This window comes from Mastigoproctus giganteus, chromosome 13 (genome assembly GCF_048544385.1).
Source record: "Mastigoproctus giganteus isolate SK-2022 chromosome 13, ASM4854438v1, whole genome shotgun sequence".
Classification (NCBI taxonomy): domain Eukaryota; kingdom Metazoa; phylum Arthropoda; class Arachnida; order Uropygi; family Thelyphonidae; genus Mastigoproctus; species Mastigoproctus giganteus.
In genome coordinates this window covers 102,739,338-102,764,131 of record NC_143587.1, presented here as the reverse complement: position 1 = coordinate 102,764,131, position 24,794 = coordinate 102,739,338, and the positions used below count along the sequence as shown (strand labels likewise).

At 38.7% G+C, this 24,794-nt stretch overlaps 2 protein-coding genes across 3 annotated transcripts in view; both read right to left on the bottom strand.

Moving 5' to 3' along the window:
* The window catches only part of Pyroxd1 (pyridine nucleotide-disulfide oxidoreductase domain 1), a 143,968-nt gene extending 127,287 nt beyond the window's left edge, over window positions 1–16,681 (bottom strand). Inside the window, exons 1-2 of one of the 2 annotated variants that reach the window (XM_090387499.1) lie at window positions 16,494–16,681; window positions 9,643–9,723 (exon numbers count right to left, since the gene is read on the bottom strand). In XM_090387499.1, the coding sequence (XP_090243625.1) occupies window positions 9,643–9,723; window positions 16,494–16,562 (150 nt within the window). In that variant the 5' untranslated portion in view covers window positions 16,563–16,681. Of the gene's footprint in view, window positions 1–9,642; window positions 9,724–13,646; window positions 13,742–16,493 lie in introns of those variants that run through there. The other variant, XM_090387500.1, reaches the window with a different exon arrangement.
* A 760-nt stretch (window positions 16,682–17,441) lies between these two features.
* The window catches only part of LOC150076316 (uncharacterized), a 33,011-nt gene continuing 25,658 nt past the window's right edge, over window positions 17,442–24,794 (bottom strand). The window contains exon 4 of the mRNA XM_090387320.1: window positions 17,442–17,626. Within this exon, the coding sequence (XP_090243446.1) occupies window positions 17,442–17,626 (185 nt within the window). The remainder of the gene's footprint in view (window positions 17,627–24,794) is intronic.

The following is a 24,794-nucleotide window of genomic DNA, read 5'->3' as shown; positions in this document are numbered from 1 at the left end:
ACAAAATCAAATCTTCCCATGTACCCTTGCCTGCTAATATTATCTAACTGGTTATACAGTGTTTTCTGCTTTCCTTTTGATACACTATAAATTATAGACATAAAAACTGCTGATAAAAGTACATATATTCACACTGCATCCACCAGACATGTGAGCATCTGGGTTTCAAGCTTGGGAATCACTAACCTTAAATTCTAAAAAAAATATGATAAAAACTTTATTATTATTGTTTCTCTCATTTATTTTCATTCAATAATTTTTAATTAGGTTTTGCAAATCAAAATTAACAGATCACCATTTTCAATTCAGTAAAAAAGCTAAGAATAAATTTTTATAATAAAAACAAAATGAGGTATCACACAAATGCCACATGAGCATCTTTGTTAAAATTGAGGGAGTAATGTAAGGTTAATTAGGATGCTAATTTACATGAAGTGAAAAAGAGGCCAACTATAATCATATCATTTGTAGGTACTCTAACAGCTTCTGAAATTACTACTAAATATATTGCAAATCCACCCTTTTTTTTTATTATATTATCTTTCTGCTTATCATTCATAACTTTTTCCTGAGCTAACTTCAAAGTAGTTAAATCACTTGGAGTACCCAAGAAAGTGTAAGAAGTTATCTTTAATCAAATTAATTTCATCTAAAGTTTCAAGGAACTATATTTGAGTGAAACCAAAAAGTGAGCTTTCATAAATAATTTCTTATGTGATACCAGACTACGACTTTGAACATTATGGCAATTTTCTCTTTTGGAAGGCTTATGATAAATTTTTGGAAAAGTTTGGTGTCTTTGGTAGAAAATTTTCCATAAAAGAATTATACCATTGATGAACCAACAAATTTTTATGTAATATTTACACCAGACGTGACCAAAGACCAAGCCGGCTCTTTAGCAACTACCAGAGAAATAGAAATGTGGACCGAAAGAATTCATGGCTAAAAAAGGAGGAAAAAAAGGGAGGGAACGGGGGGAGGGGGGAATCTCATGAGCAGCAACAAAATATTAACAATTTTAATGCCAGATAACATTTTTCGAGAAATTCACAATTTCTTTCTTTTATTCACACAGAATAAAAGAAAGAAAGTTTTTTTTTCCCCTAGAAATATTTGATGAAAACATAAAATATTTCTATGGGGAAAAAAACTGCCTTTATTTATGGCCATTTCACTGGGAAATAGCAGTTGCATCACCAAAACATGTTGCCTACTTTTAAAACAGGCCCTAACATATGCAAATGACCATAAAAATTCAATTAGTTTTTTTTTTTTTCTTGAAAATATTTCCCTATCATTTTACAATATTATAAGGTTATACAATATTATTTTAATAAAATGTTCCTTTTTTGTTAATAATTAAATTAAAATTAAGCTATTAATCGTGATTTTGAAATGAATTAATCTAAAAAGTAAGCTTTTATTAACAAAATTCATACTTGTGTGATACTATACTCAGGGCAGTGGAAAATGGGGGGGGGGGCGGCCTGTGCAGTCAGATATGAAGTTCTATGAGCAACAGACAGGCTGCTAGGACAGCTCATAGGATTTTGTCAATGATATACAAAATATAAGGTAATGGTCAGGCCACATCTTGAGTAATACATACAGGACTGGAGGCCTCATTTTAGGAAGGATGTGGAATTGCCGGAATGAGTATAGAGAAGGGCAACAAGATTGGTGAGGGAGTACAAAGGAGTGTTCTTACCAAGAAAGGTTTCAGTTCTGCAAATTGCAGCATCTGGAGACTAGGCACCTGCGAGGTGATCTAACTGAGGTGTTTAAGACTGAATGGATTGAGCTTTGTTTGTTATTTTTGTTATTTGGTTTTTAGGAGCATTAGCAACTAAGGCCATATTGCTCTGGGATATGCGGTGGTAATTCCCTGACCTTTCCGCATCTTCCGTATTTGGTGGTGACGGGCTCGAACCCTGGTCTAATCAAGAAGCGTGTGCTACGCACTGCTGCTCCTTCCCACCTGGCTACAGAGGCACCCATGGATTGAGCAAGTTCAATGCTGATGGGATTCTTTCAGCTCAGACTACACGAGAGGGACATAAATTCAAATTGAGGAGACTTTTCCGATAGTCAATCATGAAGAGTGACAGAAAAGAGGCCAATATGGGTGTGTTCTATTTCTGTAATAATCATTCTGCAGGTATATACTCACTAGATTAAATTTTAATTTTATGATTATGGCAAATGACAGTTGCAGAGTAGATGTTTTGAAGTTTTCCTTTAGCCAGCAGGTGGTTGATGGCTGGAACAAACTTCCACCTGTTGTTGTGGAAGTTTGTTCCAGCAATCAGTTGCTAGCTTGAATAAATTCAAGAAACTAGACAAACTATTGGAGCAAATGAATAGGTGAAAAGGGAGGGTGTCTTTTTTTTTTTTGGCTGATGCTGCATAAGCTTTCTTTCTTGCATCAATTGCCACTGCTAATGCTTCAGAGGCCTATTGCTCTCAACTCTTCAAAGAGAATGTGCATCTTGCAAGAGTATGTGGCTCTCACAGTTACTAAGTTTAGCCTGCCCTGGTTTGCATTATAAACATTGGTAGAAGGTGATAGCAAATCAAATGAGTAGATTATAATCATCAGAATCAATAATCACTCATGATTATAATCATCAGAAATAATTTTGGCATCCCACAAATATACACATGAGATTTCAGTAAACTGTTATACAAATTCTAGTAGGGTGCAATAGGTTAAAATTACTGCTATGGATAAAGGGATAGCAGAATTGTAGGAGACAATGTTTATTAATGGCTGCTCTTCATGAACTAGCATTATTAGTAGTAGCATATGATGCAAAAAAACGAGCTTACATAGCATCGACAAAAAAAAAAAAAAAAAAAAAAAATCCCACATCACCTGTCCACATTCCTTCTAAACATTTCTCTAGTTCTTAATTTATGCAAATTACCTACTTCCACAATGACAACAGAGGAAACTTAAAACAAACAATCAACTATCCTCTGGCTAAAAGCAAATTTCTGCTATCTATCTATTTGGCAACCATCCTTCCTCAATTCAAATTTAAACCCCTCATGTATTGTGTAGGCAAGAATAAGGATTGCAATTTGCAGATCTGAAGTCTTTCTTGTTAAGAGTACCTTTTTATTCACTTTGCCTAATCTTTGTCCTTCTCTATACCCATTCCAACAGATCCACATCCTTCCTAAAATGAGGCTCCCAAACCTCTATGCAGTACTTGAGACGTGGTCTAACCACTGCATTATACAAGGGGATAATCACCTCCTTATCCCTGCTGTCAAAATTTCTGTATATCATTGACAAAACCCACAAGCTGCTGTTCTTAATTACCTTCAGTGTGGAAGTACCACAATGTTGACATGCTATTCAGCAATTACAGTATCCATATACAGTACCTTGCATTTGTCAAGTTTAAGCTTCAATTGCCACTTCTCAGCCCACCTGCCTAATTTTTCTAGATCTTGTTGCAAGTAAAAAAAAAAAGTAGCATACCCTGATTACTATCATTAACAACCTTGCCAACTTTTGTATCATCTGCAAACTCAGACATCATGAGTGATATGCTTTCATCAATATTATTAATAAATACTAAAAACAATAATGAGAGTCCAGCACAGAATCCTAGGGAACTCCATCAATAACATTAGTCCAAGAAGAGTAGAGCCCACTGATAACCACTTATTATCTTCTCTCATTCAACTAACCCTTTATCCATAGCAGTAACTTGCCCCTAATGTCACAATGCTCCAATTTGCACAGTCTTTCATGTGGAAGATTATCAAAAGCTTTTCCAAAATCTAAGCATTTTATGTCAAAACTATTTTTTGCATCTGGTTCCTTTGTTAATGCACTATAGTAACTAATCAGATTCAGATTGGTAGGACAAGATCTCCTCCCTTAACAAATAAATGCTATGATTTCTGTTGTTGTTGTTGTTGTTGAAGTGTTTTAAGCACATCAGAAACTAGGCCATATTGTACTGTATATGTTTGCAAGTTGTGTGGTTGATTTGCTGTTTGCTGGACAAAAAACTTCTAAGCAAACAGCAAATTGATCATATTCATTTAAATGTATACAGTGGGAAAAACAAAAAAAAAACCAGCATTTTTCTGAATTTACTAAGAATTATTCTATGGCAATATCATTTTGAAACTCAGAAATTCAACAGTACTATGATGCATTTCTCAAAAAGGCTACATTCCTCTCCGTTTTATACATATTTCATACATTTATAATTTTCTTGTTCAAAAGCACTCGCACACCACGAAGTGGCAACTATAATGCATGATACTAAACATGTGTTATGGTAAGCAGCGAGTAGTTTGAAGCCAAAATAACTGTAAATTACAAACTAAATAGCTAAAAAAATTAACAATCAGCACAATAACAAACAACACTTCAAAGATGGAAAATTATCAGCACTTCTTGCTGTACTACAAATAAATACTAAATAAGATTGGAATAATCTTAAAGGTAATGCCTCACGCACAATCACAGCTTTGTTCAATTTGTCTGTAAAAAGAACCAAAGGGGAGGGTGGGGTGAAAACGCTTACATATGGATTTGATCATGCATTTCCAAAGTAATAAAAACATGTGAAACTCATTTATCCATTACATTACTGTTTCACAATATTGTAATTTACAATGTCAGTTAATCATATGAAAATTTCATTTCATAAATCACTTAATTTCAATATTTAAAAAAAATCAACTCATTAAATTTGGTTAATATCATAAATTTAATTAATGTCAAACTGAGATTCAATCCAGAATTGCAATGGCAAAATAATCTTTCAAGAATAAACTATCATTGATTACACAGAAGATGATGTCACAGGAAATTAGGAAGAAGATAATGATATATAGCTGGTCAGTGGCACTATATGCAACAGAAACATGGACTCTTACAGAGAGACAAAGAGACTTGAGGCCTTCGAGATGTGGTGCTGGTGCAGGATGGAAAAAATTAAATGGACTGTTTGTTGTTTGGTTTTTAGGAGCATTAGCAACTAAGGCCATATTGCTCCGGGATATGTGGTGGTTATTCCCTGACCTTTCCGCATCCTCCGTATTTGATGGTGATGGGCTCAAACCCCGGTCTAATCAAGAAGCGTGTGATTGCCACTAAGTTGTTAGTTAGTTAGTTAGTTATTTGGTTTTTAGGAGCATTAGCAACTAAGGCCATATTGCTCCGGATATGCGGTGGTCATTCCCTGACCTTTCCGCATCATCCATATTTGGTGGTGACGGGCTCGAACCTCGGTCTAATCAAGAAGCGTGTGCTACGCACTGCTGCTCCTTCCCACCTGGCTACGGAGGCGCCAGAAGCGTGTGCTATGCACTGCTGCTCCTGCCCACCCGGCTACGGAGGTGCCTTTAAATGGACTGAAAAAGTGTCAAATGTGGTAGTATTAAGAAGTGTCCAAGAACAAAAGAAAATTCTAGGTAGAATAAGATCAGCTAGACTCAAATGGGTGGGCCAAATGATTTAACATTGTGGTGTGTTTGATGCAATGGAGGGGACTGCAGAGGAAAAACACCCTAAGAGAAGACCAAAAAATACCTTCATCAGGGAGTTGCTGGATGAAGCAGGACTTTGAAATTTTGAGGAACTAAAACAAATGGCACACAGGAGACACAAGGGTGGAGACAGCTCAGAGGAACTGACCAGTCACAAGACTGAATTACTGATGATGATCAGATTCAGATTGGTAGGGCATCATTCATTTGAAAAGTCAAATTTATTTGATTCCTGGTTGAGACTTTTCAAACAACATTGATTTATCTCGGTAGAGGGAAAACTTGACACCAATATTGATAACTAACAATACATTCATGAATGGTTTTGATAATGTATAACAGATTTAAATATGAGCATTTTTTTAACTATATTTATTAGGAAATTTGCTAACTGAAATTTATACTTTTAATGCATTTCAAACTTAGGAAGGATAATATCATTTGCTACTTGAACTAAGTTGCAGAATCAAAATTTATGTTTGCCTACAATTTAAATAGCATGAACACACACACACACTCACCCACCCCTCATCTTTGTTCAAGATAAGAAATGTAAGAGTAAAATTTCAGCAAGAGTTAATGAATTTTTTTTTTTTTTAATTGCTAGAGAAAAGTTTTCCATAGATTGGCACTATTGATCAGTTAGCTGAAAATCCAACAGTACAACATACAACTCTTAGTAGTTCTCATTGGTTTCAAGTACAGTAATCAGTACACCTCATTACAGCATTTCATGCATATGCAATGTGCATCAATATTTTATCTGCTACTTGTGTTTACTAATAAATCAGACTGATGAATGTTTGAAAACTATTACAAAGTAATACATTTAAAATGAATTTCTTTCCTTGATGTTCAGTTAACTAACCATCGATTATCCAATTTAATAGATTGTAATTTCTGAATTTCTAATCATGCAGCATGACTGTCAAGCTAACAACCTATTATACAGAAGACACAGTAAACATTCCTGTAGCTTTAAAAGGGCAGTTGTCAACTAGCAGCATGCCATTTTGAAAAATAATTTCTCTAACCTCATTGTGCAAAATATTATCATGACATTAAGGTTATATTACCTAAATTTACATATGGAGAAGTTTACAATTAAGAAATTCATGAAGATGAAAGTTACAAAAGTACAGGTCAATGGCATTTGACTGTCACGGGAAACATTATGCTTGCAAGAGAGAGAACATTCTTTAGAAATAACCTAATCATGCACAACAGTGTTGTTATATTAAGGTTAGGTTATCTTTATGCAAAAAGAAAAGTCCACAGATTTAGAAATAATTTTCTTTTGCACTCACTCCCCCATTCTGCAAAACATTATTCCTAAGTTTTTCTAAGTGACACTCACAAAATTTCTGAGTGCTACTTAATTGTCACTCACCCCTTTCAATTTCATAATGATTTCGCTACATATTAAGTTAATTTAAGGAGTTTTACAGGCAAAACCACAAGGTTACTGAAGTAATGCCCACAATTTATTGTTAAGAATTACAATGGCAGCTATCAGTATATACAAGTTACACTAACATATTGTGATGTGGCTTTTAGTTATGATTAAGAAACCAGTGAGAGCTAACAAGAGATGAGCATTATATTATGATTGACTAACTGATCACCCATATTAACTACAGGAAAGTTTTCTGTAGAGTTAAAAAAATTTGTTTGGCTAACTCTTGCCAAAATTTATTCTCCATTTTTAGAATTAATAATGTTTCAAATTTAAAATTTGCACAAGAAAAATTCGAAATCTAAAAACTACCAATTTTATAAAAATTGGTACTGTGGCTTTCATTATCTAGCCTCACTCTGTTAAAAAGAATATTGCAGATTCATGCAGCAACTCTGTGGGGGGGGGATATTTTTATAATTATTTTGGACCTTATTTTAATCTATCCCTTAGCTATTTCTTTCCCCCTTTTCCTTGGAACCATAAAGGCTGTTGTTGTTATTTTCTTTTTTATTCCTTTGAACAGGGAGGTCCTCACTTCCCTTCCAAGACCCACAAGCTATCTGCTGCGCAGTTAATCGGCACCCTTCTTACTCACTCCTTTGTCATTAAGGTTTTTTTTTGTATCAGAAGATCCAAGTTGGAGGAAATACTAATTTTCTCTTATTTGAGTTATTATCTCCCTGTGCTAGAATAGTTCCCGTGACTTACAGTTAATGCTTGGTGTCAATATCACACACAAAGCTCATGATAAAACAAACTAGATTTATTTACTTGTTTATACAAGATATTTACACACACTATATAATTCATAATATCCAATTTCTTACTACTACTTATTAATATACAAGGGGTGATTCAATTAAGTTTCACCTTCATCCTATATACTCTAGAGAGGAATGTTCTACAGAATAAATATTATACACTGTTATTACTAGTTATACATTCCATAAACTTGACCCTTTTCAGGTTTAACAACTTTCCTTATTTTCCAGATACTTCTAATCACAGATCAGTAACACTCACACACTTTCTTTCTCTCTTTTTCCCTAGTTAGTGACTCTAATTTCTATCACTTACGATAGTGTTCATCTGGTTTCAGTTCTTTACTGACTGTCCTGTCCATTACTTTTTCTTTCGTTTATTTCTTTATAACACCGTTTCTGTTAATAAATATTCTACATAAACTTACTTGCTTTCCTTTTCTACCACCAGGATGAGTTTTCCTTCTTTGCTTCTTCAGCTATTTCCTCGCTGGACTTGGCCTCCGCAAACTCGCTAGATGTGCTCCCGGCTCGACCTCAGACGTTCCTATTGCGCACAGGATCTTCCTCCAGGACTGTTGCTTTTTTTCCTCAGTAGATAACTCAAACGACCTTCCTTACTCTGACCCTTCCGCCTTTTTTTTGCTATTATTCTACCCACTATACTTCCATTTTTTCGGAACTTTCTATATGCGCTTCCCGCACTCCCAAAAATATCTTTCCGCCACTCTCACGCCTCTCCCCGGAATTTCCTCCGGATCCTCCTTCCAGGCTTCGGGACTGACTTTCGGGCTCTCTCCCGTCTTCTTCCTGCATCCGAGTTTTGTTTCCAACTCTCCCTTATTTTTCGTCCAATCATATTTTTCTCTCTCTCTTCATCTTTAATTTCATTCGCTTATTTTTTTTTCTTGTCGTCCGGACCCGCATCTGGTAGGTTGAGTTCCCTTCTTTGTGTCGAGAACATCCGGGCACTAAGCAATCTGTAGAACTATCTTTGGGATGCCCGCTACCACTTACCTCTTCCGTCACGCTTCCTTCCAAGACACCACCTGTGAAATTTGTGAGAGTGCCTCCCGTGTCGGCCTGTTTGTACTTTGTTTACAGCACGGACACGGTGAGCTCTCTGATCTGGGTCTTCCCTTTGGATGGAGTACCGAACCACTTTAGGAGTGTGGGTGTTCGTGCACACCCTTTGACACAGTTCGTGCCAGTTTGACACGAACTGTGTCAAACTGGCCTACCCATTGTATCACAGTCTGGTCAGCGTCCCTCCTGCTGCTACGCTAATCTCTCACTTTCGAAGTGTAAACAGACCAGCAATTCTGCTGAATGCTTGACTGTTTTTAACTTAGTTATTTATTAAAATTTGATAATTTATAAATTCCTAAAAATAAGTGTAAGAATAGTTCTTACAACTCAGCTTATTAACCATTTCTTACTTTTGTATAATAACGTACTGTAAGTATTTGTATTATAAGGAAACAAATTTAAAGTTAAATTCCAGGAACAACTATCATCAAACTTGTATTAAAATATTTACTGTGTTATATACTCAATAAATGTTATTTGTTATATACTGCGTATAAATAAATTTATGAAGAATAAACAATCTTGTTTTTGTTTCAGAAAAGAGTAGTGTTTATTTTGATCACAACAGTTTAAAAGATAGTCTTTGATCAGTGTGGTTAAAATTAACATAAACAAAAGAGTAAATTTCTTCAGAATATAAATATATAAGGTAAGGGATTGACAACTTTTTTGGTGACTTTAGATTTCCAAAATTACTCTCTCCTCTCTTCCCAAAAAAAAAAATTATTTGGAAAGCTGATTATAATAAAGGATGCTGTATAAAGCTCAAATATTTTAATCAACAGTTTCTCACTGGATTAGTTTGATTACCTGCTTAATATTGGTTGCTGCTTTAACAAAGGGTGATGCTGAAATAAGCCAGATTTCTTCTAATGGGCACTCAGCAGATAACTATAATAAAAACATTTATCTTTATCAAAACATTTATAATTATTTGCACGCTTAATAAAATATAAAAAATATTTATGAACTTAGTATCTTAATACAAAATAATGAGCCTAAAATAAAGCATTTAATGCCCACATGCCATTTTTAAAAACTTGTAATTTTATTGAGTTGGTACTAATTTCATGCTTCTTAAAATGGATACAGCTGTTCTGTAAGGCTGTTAAATTCAATTCATATGACGTTCTCACATGTGCCGAAAGAGAGAAATGGAATGAAAAACTCAAGAACAAGTTACTCAAAACATAATACTCTCACACACACACACACACACATACAATAAAACTTTATATTGTTTTATATAAGCATAATATTTGTTTATTTTTTTTTTATGTTTAGCTATGCTTTGTATTATATTACAAACTAAAAAAAAAAAACAGTATTTTAAATATCAGAAGACAATGGAACAGGTTTATTCTTTTTTTTCATATATAAAATGAAACATTCAGCAGGTAAACTGTATTTTCAGGTTCGATATGCTCAGTATTTCATTAACTTGAGTTGCATCATGGTGAAAACTTTGAGGAAATAATTATAAGAAGCTTAATGGACTTGCCCTTGCAAGTTTTTTTTTTTATTATAGTCAGCAGGATTTAAACAACTTAATGAATGCAATGGTCTTAATGCAACAGAACAAATGCAAACATTGCTCTCAATTATCTTTACAGTTACCCTGGTACACTGCACTATTTTCAAATAAATGACTACCAAAGTTCATTAACCATGTTTAAAAGGTGAGACAATGCTATAACAGCCTGTTTCAGAACTTACTTGTCCCATCAGATAGGGCGAGTTCTAGTGACAATACGCAGACAAAACAGAGCATGGGTACCAAATTAAAAATGAGTGTTTACTAGGTAAAAAAAAATTTGGAATTAAGGGTAAGGATTCAGCTGTTGCCATAATTCATACAATTTGAAACAGGATGAATTAAGGTGACACCTTAATTCATCCTGTTTCATGTTTCCTGCTGAATTCCATTGTGAATAATAATTGCATGAGTTGCTTTGAATTGCACTGAACTCCATTGTGAATAACAATCACACAGCATGAGTTTTGGCTCAGGCTTACACCACCACCGTGTTAAAGAATAAAAGTGGTAAACTAATAGGCATTTCAAGATTTTTTTTTTTTTTTTTTTTAGCAAATTTCATTTTCTGAATTTGCACTGATCTGAACAAAATGTGATCATAGTGTTCTCTGATATCAGAAAGGACATACCAAAAAACTTGAACATTACTCTACAAAACTGCATACCATTTTCAAAATACTCTCTTCAGAATATTTTCAATTTGTTTTTATTATCAGTAATCTGTTGTAGAATTTATGGCATGGCATGATATTCTGAATCACCCCGTATAGAGTAATAATGATATCCTGGTCTTTAGTTTCAAAGGTTCAATAAATCATTGACAAGAGTCCATCGACTTCCTGTCGATGTAGATTCTGCTATCTGCATTCTTACATGAACTGAAAATTCCAATGCATAATCCAGTCAGCACTGATTGTGATATCAGTATTTATCTCTTTACAGTATTTCAAATTCTATCTTCATCTTTACAGAAGACCCATCTAAGAGCACCTTAGATGGGTCCACTTACAAAAGCACCTTAAATGACTCTTCTGTAGATAAAATTTAGCCATTTTTAGGAGTGGAATTTTATATTTTCCTCAGCAATTTCTACATTACAACCTTTCCTGGAATTAAAAAAAAAAAAAAAACAATGTTTTAATCCTTTATGGACTAAAGCAAAAGAAATAATAAAATTTTAATGAGAATTTCTATCTAGTTTTTCAGCATTATCATTTGATAATGTCGAAAAAATTGCCTTACTTCAGACAAATGAATTCAGAAATATTTTAAGACTTTCTTCTGCACAACCAGTTTCGTTCCACTGCAAATACTTGTGTCATATTCTAGGTCTGAATATGTACATTCCGTGCGGTTACAAAAGACTACTGCACTGCGATTGTCAGCTTTTTTTAGGCACTTTGCATATACAGGGTGTCTCAAAAATACATGGCAAAACTTCAGGAATGAGTTCCTCGTATGCAGACAATAAAAGTATTTTATATCAACATAGTTCCGGAAATGCTTGGTTCCCAAGTTATTAACCAGAATGTCTTATCTCCTGCAGGTCCTTCATCACAAGGTACTGACAGAATCTGGTGGTTTTCCATTCTGACCACGTACTCAAATCAGGAGGAAGCGGTTATGCACTTTATGTACGGTTTGGCGGATGGCAATGCTCTGGAGGCTCATCGTTTGTACCACGAAAGGTTCCTAGAACGAAGATGTCCAGACAGGAAAACGTTTGACGTTATCCATCACCACCTTTGTGAACATGGGACCTTTACGCCTCGTGCTGCAGACAGAGGATGACCAAGATCTACGACTCCTGAAGTAGAAAGGTGGACCAACTGCCTGGCCTCCACGCTCACTGATTTAAACCCACTAGATTTCTTGTGGGGCCATTTAAAGCCATTGGTGTACTCGACTCCGGTAGTTGATGTGGAAACTCTCCGTAATCGAATTGTGGCAGATTGTGAGACAATACGAAACATGCCAGGAATTTGGCATCGTCTTCGCGAGTCCATGAGACATCGATGTGAGGCCTGTATTCAGGCAGAAGGTGGACAGTTTGAACAATTACTATAAGGTGATGTGAACAGTTCGAAGATGCCCGGACAGGAAAACGTTTGAAGGTATCCATCGCCGCCTTTGTGAACATGGGACCTTGACACCTCATGCTGCTGACAGAGGACAACCAAGATCTACGACTCCTGAAGTAGAGGAGGAGATTTTGGATGTTGTGCATGCCACTCCTGGAATCAGCACACGCAGAATAGCAATTCAACTGGCTGTTCAATGTTCAACTATTTGCAGAGTGTTGCGAGAATACCAACTGTAGCTGATGTGGAAACTTTCCGCAATCGAATTGTGGCAGGTTGTGAGACAATACGAAACATGCCAGGAATTTGGCATCGGCTTCGCGAGTCAATGAGACGTCGATGTGAGGCCTGTATTCAGGCAGAAAGTGGACATTTTGAACAATTACTATAAGGTGATGTGAACAGTTAAGTGTCATAGACAGACCTTCAAAACGCGGAAACCAAGCATTTCCGGAACTATGTTGATATAAAATATTTTTATTGTCTACATATGAGGAATTCATTCCTGAAGTTATGCCGTGTATTTTTGAGACACCCTGTATATGCAAAAGGGCCTATTGTAATCACTTCTATCCACATGTAATAACTTTATTCTTGGTGGGTGGATTTTCATGATATTTTATAAAGTTTTGTTAAGCCATCCCAAATTTTATTAAAATAAAAAAAAAAATAAAAAAAAACTAGAAATCCAATTATTTCCTTTTTCCATACAATCTATATATAAAAAAGGAATTCATAGATTAAGTGTAGTTTCAATGCAGTACTGTTAGCTTCAGACAGTCAGTGCATACTTTGCATGTATTGTTATGCAAGACTCATGAATGTGGTATTGCTTGTGAATATATATGCATGTATATATAAATATAAATAAAAGAGAATAAAAATAAAAAATGCAAGTAGCATGGAAACCAATAGAGCAAAAATAAACCAAACATAAAACAAAATGGGGGGGGGGGGAAGGATCAGGATGAGAGTATTGCAGAAGAAAATGCTCCTAAAGTAATTTAGAAAGAGCCAAAAAATACAATATCAAATAACGAAAAAATGTTTTAGAATAAGCCAATTACATTAAAATTTAGCAACACCTCTGCCTAGCACCAGGTCCGAATTATGTGAAATATCACTAAGAGATATATATATCTCTGAGATTGTTGCAGACATTCTTTCAGATATGCAACACAAGCTGTATTTGTTACCTGGAGTCTAAAACACTGATGGAACTGACATGTGAGTGAAACTCAAGTCAAGTGGATCCAATTTCAGCGAAGTCCGTCGGTCTCTGACAGCCAAGTCCTCTGCTTGCACCTTCACGATGGTGGAACTGTTAGTAATCCTGGGTGGAACCCACATACACAAGCAAACTGAGTGACCACCTAAGTGTGAACCAACATAAGCAGGGGGTTCAGGTGTGGTGCCCACACTACATGGAGGAATGCTGCCCCTCTGTGTTACCAGGCAATAACTAGGTGGTAGATGACCCTCATCAACCAGTGCAATACCACCACTTTGCTTATTGGAAGCTTGAAGTGGTGCAAATGTTTAATCCCCAGAGCCAAGTTTCGGTCAAACCTTCGCCATCTCTTCCATCTTGCAGTATGACTGATGTCTTTTGAGGTTATGATGGACATCATGGCAAGATTCAAACTTCCTTATATTTCAAGGGTACAGCTTTAAAATGGGGTTAGCACACCAGACCGAACCTATTGGTAACTCTTTAGGAGGCTTCCAGATCATCTAGTGTATAATCTTGCTACCTCTACTCTGCCAGATAGTGACCGGAGGGAGTCCGAGTAGTGTGTATGCAGGTGGTATTGTGGAGGCCACGTTATGTCAAGGATCTGGGTATATTCTTGCCATGTCCAAAAATTTCATTACTTTATACAGCATGTCCACCCCACTTTTCTTACTATTGAATACACTGCAATTTGTCAAACTAATAGAGTAAGCTAATCTGCGAAAAGATCTAAAGCTCTCAAACACTTCCTAGTCCATTTCACAAATATACGTGGTCTCAATTCTAATCTCAATTCCATTTCCACTGCAGTCTGCTAAGCCCCATGAATCTCAGTTAGTTAAACCACTGCTCATCTCAGTTGCCCAAATTATTCGCTGTATGATTCCTTTCGCCTCAAAGGTACTTGTGCATATGTCCATTCTGATATTCCCTGTCAGAGACTTGGTAATTTGGAATCTCCTCTTTCTGGCTTAAAATATCCCTACCTCATTGTGTCATCTGTTGTCTCTACCATTCTCCCAACTCCACTAATCACTTGGAGCTCTTTGACTTCCTCTCTCTGCACTTGACTTTCCAGTCCAATTTTTTTTAAGTGAGATAATTTTTCTTTGGTGATTTTAATGTTCATAACTCCAGCTGGTTTCCATTCTCTAGACACATAGACCCAGCTGGTCGAGCTGCTGAGGTTTTGAAATTACTAATGACCTCGCACAGAATGTTCATTTACCTACCAGAATACCGGACAATCCTAACCATTAAGCCAACATGGTTGATGTTTTTCTCACAAACAACCCTTCTAAGTACACAGTCAAAGTGAGTGGTCTTTTAAGCACCTCAGATCACAACTTGGCGATTGTCTCTTCTCCAATGGAACCTTTATCTCATGGCTATTCTGAACCTTGTGTTGTTTGGCATTACATGAATGCAAAATGGGATGACCTGACAGATTTCTTTTCCTTGGTCGGATTACTGTTTCAAAACTACTGATATCAATGTTTGCTCATATCATGTCAGTGAAATTATTCTTGTAGAAATGGAATCCTTTATTCCCACTCCAATTTAAAATCTCGTCCTTTATCTAAACCTTGGTTTTCCAATAAATGTGCCAAGGCTATTCAAGAAAAGAATGTTGCATATCGTAATTGGCTTGTTTCCAATTCTTCAGTTTCACTTTCTGCCTACACCAAAGCTCAACAATTGGAAAGCAGTTATTAATCAGTCCAAACTAGATTTTGAATAGACTAAGAGTAGAAAAACTTGCTTCTTGCCCTAATGGTGGCTGAGAATTCTGGTCTCTTGAGAAAGCTATTAGCCACAACTTTTAGGGCCAATAGCTTTGCTCCTACCTCTGTCAAAACCACATGGTTCCATTGTCTCTTCAGGCCAAGGATAAAGCTGACCTGCTAGCATCCCCATTTTAGTTCCAACTCATGTATTAATGATCTTCATAAAAAAAAACCTCCCAACATGCTCCATTCAATGCCTCCTGTGGTCTTTCGTCAAAAGGATTTTGACGAAACTTGATGCTCAGAAAGCTCCAGGTCCTGATGGTATTTCTCCACTTGTTCTCAAAACCTGTGTTCCTGAACTTACTCCTGTTCTTTGTCGCTTTTTTTCACTTTCTTACTCCAAAGGTATTTTTCCTTCTGCTTGGAAATTCGCTCATATTCAGCCAGTTCCTAAAAAGGGTGACAAATCCCTCCATCCACTTATTGTCCTATTGAAATTACTTCTACTCTTTCTAAAGTAATGGAGAAATCAATTAACTGCCAACTCTTAAACTACCCAGAATTTTTCCTTCTGATCAATGATCGCCAGTGTGGATTCCAACAATGGCAATCCACTGGTGATATTCTGGCTTATGTTACCCATTTATGGACAAATTCAATGGAAAAGTTTGGTGAAACACAAGCAGTTACTCTTGACATCTCAAAGGCCTTCGATCATGTCTTCGAACAGAAGTTAAGCTGGTCTGTAATTACTCGTGTCACCCTTCGATCTCCTTTTGTGAATTGGGGATACATTTGCACATCTCAGTACGTGGGAACCTCCCCTGAGTCCAAGGATGCTCTCATAATTATGGCTAAGGGTTTGCTTAGTTGCTTTGCCGCCTCCTTTAATATAACTGGATAGATCCCATCCGCCCCAGGTGCTTTTCTTACGTTTAACTTCAACAATTTCTCTTCCACTTTGCTCTCAGTTATTACAAAATCATTAAGTATCTTGCTACAATTTGATAACCTTTCTGCCATTTTCAAACCTTAATTCCTCACGGTAGTTGTTAAAAACATGAATAAAAGACAATTACCTGTTCACAGCAAGAAACTCCGCCAATTCCACCTCCCACAACAACAAAAGTTACACTAAAAGTACCCATTTGTTCTATACAAGTATGACTGCAAAAAATTACCACTTTATATATTATCGATAGAAGACAATATAATTCAATCAAGGATCAAAAATCATAGTAATATTATACATCGTCATAGTTAACTAATTCACCACGTGTAACCATAAAAACTTATACAACTGAACCACTCTATAAACAATATTACGCAACACTCCCACCCGTAAGCTACGTAATAACACAGCGATCACAGTGACCTCAACGAATCAGCAATTTAGCCGTTGCTTGTAAATCATAAATATTTAGAATATTGCGGTATTTAGCAGGAGTAGCAAATAATTCAAGAAATCATAAATATTTAGTATCGGGGTATTTAGTAGTGGTAGCAAATAATTCAAGAAAGCTGATAACTGCATTAGCCCAAAAAAAAAAAAAAAAACCTCTTTTCCCATATCATATGTCCAACCCCTCTAATAATTTGTCTAGTTCTTTCCAATAACCAAAAAAATTTTTTCTGCATCCTTTTCCTTCGTTGCTACTTGGTCATAATATCCAATCAGATTAGTCGAGATAGCTCTTTCAAATGACGTGACTGCTGATAACAGTATTCATGTCTAAATGGTCCTGCACTACTTTTCTTTTTTTTTTTTTAATCGGTAACATCATTCTTATCGCCTGAACAGAAGTTAAGCTTACAGGTCTGGAGTTATTCAACTCACCCTTTGATCTCTACTTTGTGAATAGGGATATTTGCACATCTTCAGCCTATAGGGACCTCCTCTGATTACAAGGATGCTCTCATAATTGTGGCGAAAAGTTTTATGACCACTTTTTCTTCTATCGTAACATCCACTAGTAATGTGCGAGTGAGGGGGAAAGCAATGAGTGGAAGGTTGCTTGACCGGCAAATCACTGCCGTCTTCCTATCGTAACATCCACTGGTAATGTGCGAGTGAGGGGAAAAGCAATGAGTGGAAGGTTGCTTGACCGGCAAATCACTGCCGTCTTCCTCTCTTTCTCGCTGAAGTACTGAGGTGCACCCATGTTCCAGAGTATAATAAAGGAAGATAAAACAGGAAATTTTCTCCGTTCTCCTGAAAATAAAGGTATTTATACAGTAAGTTACGCTATAGAAATGCAGTAATTTTCGTGGCTTCCCCCCTAAAAAATATGGATATCATATGACCACACGAAATCGGAAGATTCCAAGATCCGACAAGAATCAGTTCCCAAAGTGCCGGATTGGAATTTTCGACTGTGCCGATTTATATACCTGACAGGAACCGAGTGTCGGCGCACTCTATTCTGGGAACTACCTTATGGCGAAAGTTCGTCGCACGCACCGATAATGTCACCTGTACGCATTAACATCTATTCTCTTATCTCCAACCTATCAAATAATATCTGCTTTACATAGGAATCTTGTGACCTTTCTTAATCAAGATAATAGTCGATTCAACAGACAAGCGGCAAGTTATGTTCAAGAACTCTGGGCCACCCTTGAATCTATTACCACTGCCCTCCTTATCGACAGCGAGAAACTAAAAACCACTAACGAGGAACTTAAGACAAGAACCTCCATCCTTGAGAAGGTGCTGGACACTCTACCAATTCTTCCTACACCACGGCTACAAGCATATAAAGAATACGGGGCAAAACAAACGCCACAGCGCGTCCCGACATACTCGGAAACGCTGAGGATCCCAATAGCAATGGAAACCCAACCAACCGCAGAGACGCACCAGAAGAGGAAAACACTGTTGCCAACACCAAACCTGGTGATACTCCGACCAAAGAAGACTGGCAAGATCCCCTCTAGTGAGGAATTAAAAACAAAAGTAATTAGTAATATGAGGGAGGACCTTAAAAATACAAGAATAAAAGGAATACGGAAAATGAGAGATGTAGGACTAGTAATTGAAACCGAAACTAGACAAGAAATACAAAGTATCATAGAAAACCCCAAAATAGACGCTCTCGGATTAACGGCTCAGCCGCCCAAAAGGAAGGGACCGTCAATAATAATCTATGACGTCAATCCAGAAGTCACAGCAGCCCAGCTGGCCGAAGAGCTCTACCTCAGGATCTGCAAAAGGAAATACCAGACAAAGAAACACACGAAGTAATAACCACAAAGTTTCATATAAAGGCGAGAGGAGGAATAAACAACAACTGGAGTGTGGAGCTTATACCGGAAGCATGGCAAGTCTTAAAGGACAGAACAAGGGTATATATTGAGTGGGGAAGCTACCGATTCCGGGAGCGAGTGGTGGTTCCGAAATGCTTTAGATGCTGCAAGTTCGGACACACTACGCATGTCTGCACCCAGACAGTTCCAACTTGTGGACACTGCACAGAGAAGGGACACGCCTTTAAAGACTGTCCACACAAAGACAAGGAAGCCACCTGCGCAAACTGTAAGGCAATGAAAATAGAACACGCGCATTCAATCAAGGACCCGAAGTGCCCAGTCTACCTTAAAGCCAAAAGCATATACCAAAATAGAATCGATTATGGGGACAAGAAATAAAAAGTATAATATAGCAATGATTAAGATAATCCAGACTAACGCGCAACGAGCCAAAACAGTGGCAGACCAAATCCGGGTCAGGGCCGATGAGGAAGACACCGACATAATCATATTGCAGGAGCCATACGTTCACGCAAAGCGGGTGGTGGGGTATCCACTGCAATATAAGGCCGTCCACACGGAGGAGGACACCCCATGGGCAACGGTCCTTGTCAGGAACACCAAAATCACTGCAACAAAAGTAACTCAACTGTGCACGACCTGCTGCCTGTGCCCAGCTCATTACAGCACTAGGCTCCCTATATGTAGTGGCCCTTTACAGCAGGCCAGGACAGGAAATTGAGACCACAATCAACTACCTGCGCAGTCTCAAAAACACTCTGCCGAATGAAAAAATAATTATAGGAGCGGATGTAAACTGTCGCTCTCCACTATGGCACAGCGTTACTGCCGACAGAAGAGGAACAACAAATGGGCAGCAACTCGAAAACTATCTGATAGGATCACAATTTGTTGTACTGAACCAACCGCACCATCTGCAAACATTCTGCAACACCCTCTGGGAGGCCACCATCGATATCACCCTAGCAACTAGGAACCTGGCGAACCACGTGACCGACTGGAGGGTGGAAGACGCTTGGACCACCTCGGACCATCGAGTCATCACCTGCAAAGTAACAAGAACGCTGCCAAGAACAACAGCAAATATACAAACACCCCACAGATACGCAGTTGCTAAGGCAGATTGGCCCCAATACAAAGAGCTACTAACTACAGCGGTTAACAACAAACCTCCGTCCCTAGATCCACAGAATAATCCGAACGAACTGCAGAAGGCAATTACTAAATTGATGATAGATATCAGCAACCAAACTATCAGGAAGAAACATCCCCGACTGGGCGCAGTCCCCTGGTGGACCCGGGACATTGCCATGCTCCGGCGACAAATGAACAAGAGTAGGAAGGACTTCCAGGAGGCCCGAAGAACATGGCCAGCAAATGAGGTTGAAGCCCTGAGGCAAATATATAGACAAATAAGAAACCGGTACACTGACGCCATAAAGACAAGTAAAAGACGCTCTTGGGAGTCCTTGGTCTCCACAGCAGGGAACAATGACCCCTGGGGCATTGTCTACAAAGTAACAACCAATAGACTGCCTAGGGGGGGAGGTGATTTCTACCACTAGGACTCGGCGGAGATCTCACCACAACCTGGGAGCAGTCGATGAATAACATACTCGACAGAATATATCAAAAACCAAATATGTTAACTATGCCAGGTCAGAAACAGACATGCGACAGAAACGATAACTACAGAAACCAGGCGATTGAGCCTCCCTTCACCCTGGATGAACTCAGCGTGGCCGCTAGTAGGGTCAGAAATAGAAAATGCCCGGGCCTCGATCTTATTGAGCCTGAAATACTCAAGAAAACCGTGGAATACAATCCGCACCTACTCCTAACACTATACAATAGATGCTTGGAAACAGGACATTTCCCAACTGCATGGAAAACAGCAAATTTAAAACTAATACTGAAAAATCCTACCAAAAATCCAGAATTTCCGGATTCATATCGACCCATCGCACTGCTCCCAGTGGCAAGCAAATTGTTTGAAAGATTCTCCATGTGAGAGTTATAAAACACTATGAAGCGGCAGGCCTACATGCCAGAAATCAGTATAGCTTCAGACCAGGATCCTCAACCGTGGACGCACTGGGAAACTTGCTAAGGATTTTCCAGGATTGTAGACGAAAGTATCTGCTGCTCATCTCTGTTGACTTTGCTGGGGCGTTTGATTCACTTTGGTGGCCAAGCGTCCTGGCAAGGTTGAGGGAGGCTGAGGTGCCTCTTAACCTCTACAAAGTAATCAAAAGCTATTTAACACAAAGAAGAGTGGAAATCAATGTACACTATCAAAAAATAACAAGAGAGGTGCACAGAGGATGTCCGCAGGGGTCGGTGCTTGGGCCGCTTCTGTGGACAATGGTCCTCGATGAATTCCTGACTACGGACCTGGGTTCTGTGGCAGTACACGCCTTCGCGGACGACTTGACATTGACGGTGGAGGCGGACTCCAGGGCCCAATTGGAGACGCTGGCAAATCAGGCACTGCAGCGGCTGCAGCAATGGGCATCAAAGAACCAGCTGAAAATATCGTCAGACAAACCTCATCGATCCTACTAAAGGGGACTCTGCAACTACAACGACCCCCGCAAATTAAAATCAACAATGTAACAATCAAATTTGTGAGCCAACTGAAGTATCTGGGCGTTATCCTAGATAAAAACTTGACGTTCCAGCCGCATCTGAAATACATCAGAAGAAAAATCAGAGGATACTCTGGACTAGTAACCAGAATCACAAGGAAAGATTGGGGACTCAAGAAAAAAGCACTGATGCTTTACTATAAAACAACCTTCCTGCCTGCAATCACCTATGCTGCAGCGGTGTGGTATCCAAAAACGACACTGGTAGTCAACAAAAGAACACTAGAAATGACCCAAAGGACCATACTGCTATCAACAACGCGCGCCTGCAGCACGGTAAATACCCCAGCTTTGCAGGTACTTGCTGGAGCGCTCCCTCTGGACCTGGAGGCAGTTCAGGCGGGGCTACTGTTTTTGCTGGCCAGGGGTGTGGCCGCTACCCACCAAGGATACACGACAGACCCGGCGGGCAACCTAAAACACGAAAAAAATAGGCTACAGACCCACCTACTAGATCTTTGGCAGAGAAGATGGACAGAGACTACAAAAGGCGAAGTAACAAAAAGATTTCTACCAGACCTCCAGAAAATATACCCAAAGCAGCCACCGTGGTACTTCCCAGGGTACCATATGACAACACTATTAACCGGACACGGACCCTACAAGGAGAAGCTGTTTGGCTTCCGACTCGTTGAGGACCCCAACTGCATATGTGGGGAAAGTGAAAGCTGGAGCCACATAGTCTATGATTGTCAATACTATGAAGACCTGAGAGGGCTGCTAATAACAAGGTTAAGATACTTCCCAAAAGGACTGGAGCACCACTTCCTGGACACTGAGGATGAATATAGGGCACTCTCCCAGTATGCGCAAGACTTATTCACCAGGAGAAAAACACTAATAGCTATCTACAGCAACGTACACAGAGATTGACAAAAATCGGCGCCAAATGTGACAAAAAAAACTGAAACCCTGCAGAGGACCAGTACTTGGACAAGAAGAGTGCTGATCACACGGAAGAGAAAAGCAAGGACGGGGGAATGCAGCACAGACAGTAGAGAACAGACTAAACGCAGCACAGTTGCAAACAGCTTGATGGCGATCTGAAGAGGACACCCTCGCCCTCTTCACCTATTATTCCACTTCCTTGGGGGGAGGGGACATTTTTTGTTCCTTCTCCTCCACCCCCAAACTTCTACTCTGGTGGGGCATGGGCATGCCCCACTGAAAACTGGGGCTATCTACTCTATTGGCTCCATATTTCTGTCTTTTCCCCCCAATCTTCGGTCTCCCTCCCCTCTCTACCTTCATCATAGCGAAAGCCCACACGTCAAAAACTTAATATGATAAAATTACCTTACACCCAAAACTCGGCCTAGCAAACCAAAGCGACATTACCCCAGCGCAGATTTTTATTTACTTATATATATTTTTTTTTTATTTGTTTTTTTTTATTATTATTATTATTTATTATTTTTATTTTATTTTATTTTATTTTATTTATTTATTTATTTATTTATTTTTTTTTTTTTTAAGGTCCTAGCCGCCGAAATCCCAGGAAATTAAGCGGCAGGACCTGCCAGAGTGAATCTACAGCTACTGGGTTCCTGGTCTGCCTCCACGGGGCGTAAGTGGGACAACGTTTGGCCTCAATAGGGGTCCAACGGCTAAATGACCAGATGAACAACGGTACAGAACACAACACATGAACAATTCCCACACACTTTTAAATCTCTGGCATTTCCCAGTGAACTGGTTCACCACAATGAAAGCAACGCGGAGATGGGGGAAACCCCTGGTGCCGTAAGACAACAACACACACTTACACTTACACTTACACTATATCCTGACACGCGTTCCTTTGCATATAATTTTCCATTTCGAACCGTGTAAATTTATACTCCAGTTCAGAGGTTCCCAAACTTTTTCAGCGCCCTTAGTGTCTCAGTCATTTTTTTCACGGAGCCCCCTCCCCCCCGGGCCAAAAGAAATACCAAACAGCTCCGTTTATTAAGTAATTAGTTCCAAACAACTTAATAAAGTAAAGTGCAGCCATTATCAACCCACTGCAGGATGGAAGCCTCCTCAACAATTCATGCTGACGGAAACGGACCATAATCTGCCACGCTGGTCCAGTGCGGGTTGGCAAATCGACCGTATTCAGGGGCTTGAACCCCCGTCTTCTCAAAGAGCGTGTGCTACTGCACTCCTACTCCTGACCACTCGGCTACGGAAGCCTATAACAACTTAATAAGTAATGTTGAAACTGTGAACTACCTCGAGCTAGTAGTTCGCGCGGCGTCCGACAAATGTCGAGTATCGCTGTGTTTCCCTCGAAAATTTAAAATATCCCGCGGCGCTCCTGTGATCGTGTGCAGTTTGAATGAAAGTTGCTTAAATTGCTATGGACGCGGTAGTAGTGCCGAGTATAAACGGTATTTATTATTATTTAGATCCCCTGTCCTCCACATCGCATTCAGAAACAGAGGGTGAACCGTATTTTTCATTTTCATCCTTGGAAGGTTAAACAGTTAGTTGCCATTCCCCCACCCCCTTGTGCGAAATCTGAAACTGTTTCTTTCGCAGATTCTATACATTCGAAATTGCCACAAGGTCTAGAGTGTCACTTGCCAGTGACGTGACTGTAGGCAGGTTGGCTAATGCCAATGTGAAATGTTTTGTGCATGAGGTACTGTCTTAGTTTATATTAATACCGAACTTGGCTAAAATTTAGTATATGGTGCACCCTCTCTATATTCGCCGACACAGCACTGATTGACGGGTTCTGACTCCGCCCAGTGTCACGTGATCTCATGAACATACGGAAGCATCTGGCAGGAGTGCCACGCCGTGCTTGTCACCCGTGTCATGTTTCAGTATGTTCATGTTATGAACTTCGCTGTTAGAAATGGTACGTGGTGTTAATATTTGATTAGCCAATTATTTAATTTTATCAATGCGTAATTAAAAACAAAAGGGCTGAATGATACTTATATCGGGGGTGTGGGGGCAGAAGCCCCCACAGAAACGGGGGTAATGGGGGTAAAAAAATTAATCCCCCTATTTGCATATTCGATTGTTAGTGACTTACTTTTTGGTTTCCCTGGTTGAGACGGATGTCTGTTGTATTGGGTGATTTTTTCCTGCGAAATATTAGTTCGAAAATGTTGGGTTGTTTAGAAGGTATAATTCGATTTATGAAGTGAGTGGTTTTCTGTCGTTTTAGCATTTCTGTTGACGGGCATTGGCAATTTTCAGCGTGAAATCGTGTAGTTATCAGTGATTATTCTATTGCTTGTGATTTACTTTTTGCTTTGCCTTCTTGCTCTTCAACTGGATGATTTATTCCTGCAAAATATTAGTGCGAAAGTGTTGGATCGTTTAGAACATAATTCGATTGTAAGGTGAGTGATTTCTGTCCTTTTAGCATTTCTGTTGACGGGCATCACCAATTTTCAGTGTTGCACGTGGTGTTAATTTTTTTTTTTTTTTCAGTGTTGAACGTGGTGTTAATTTTTGTTA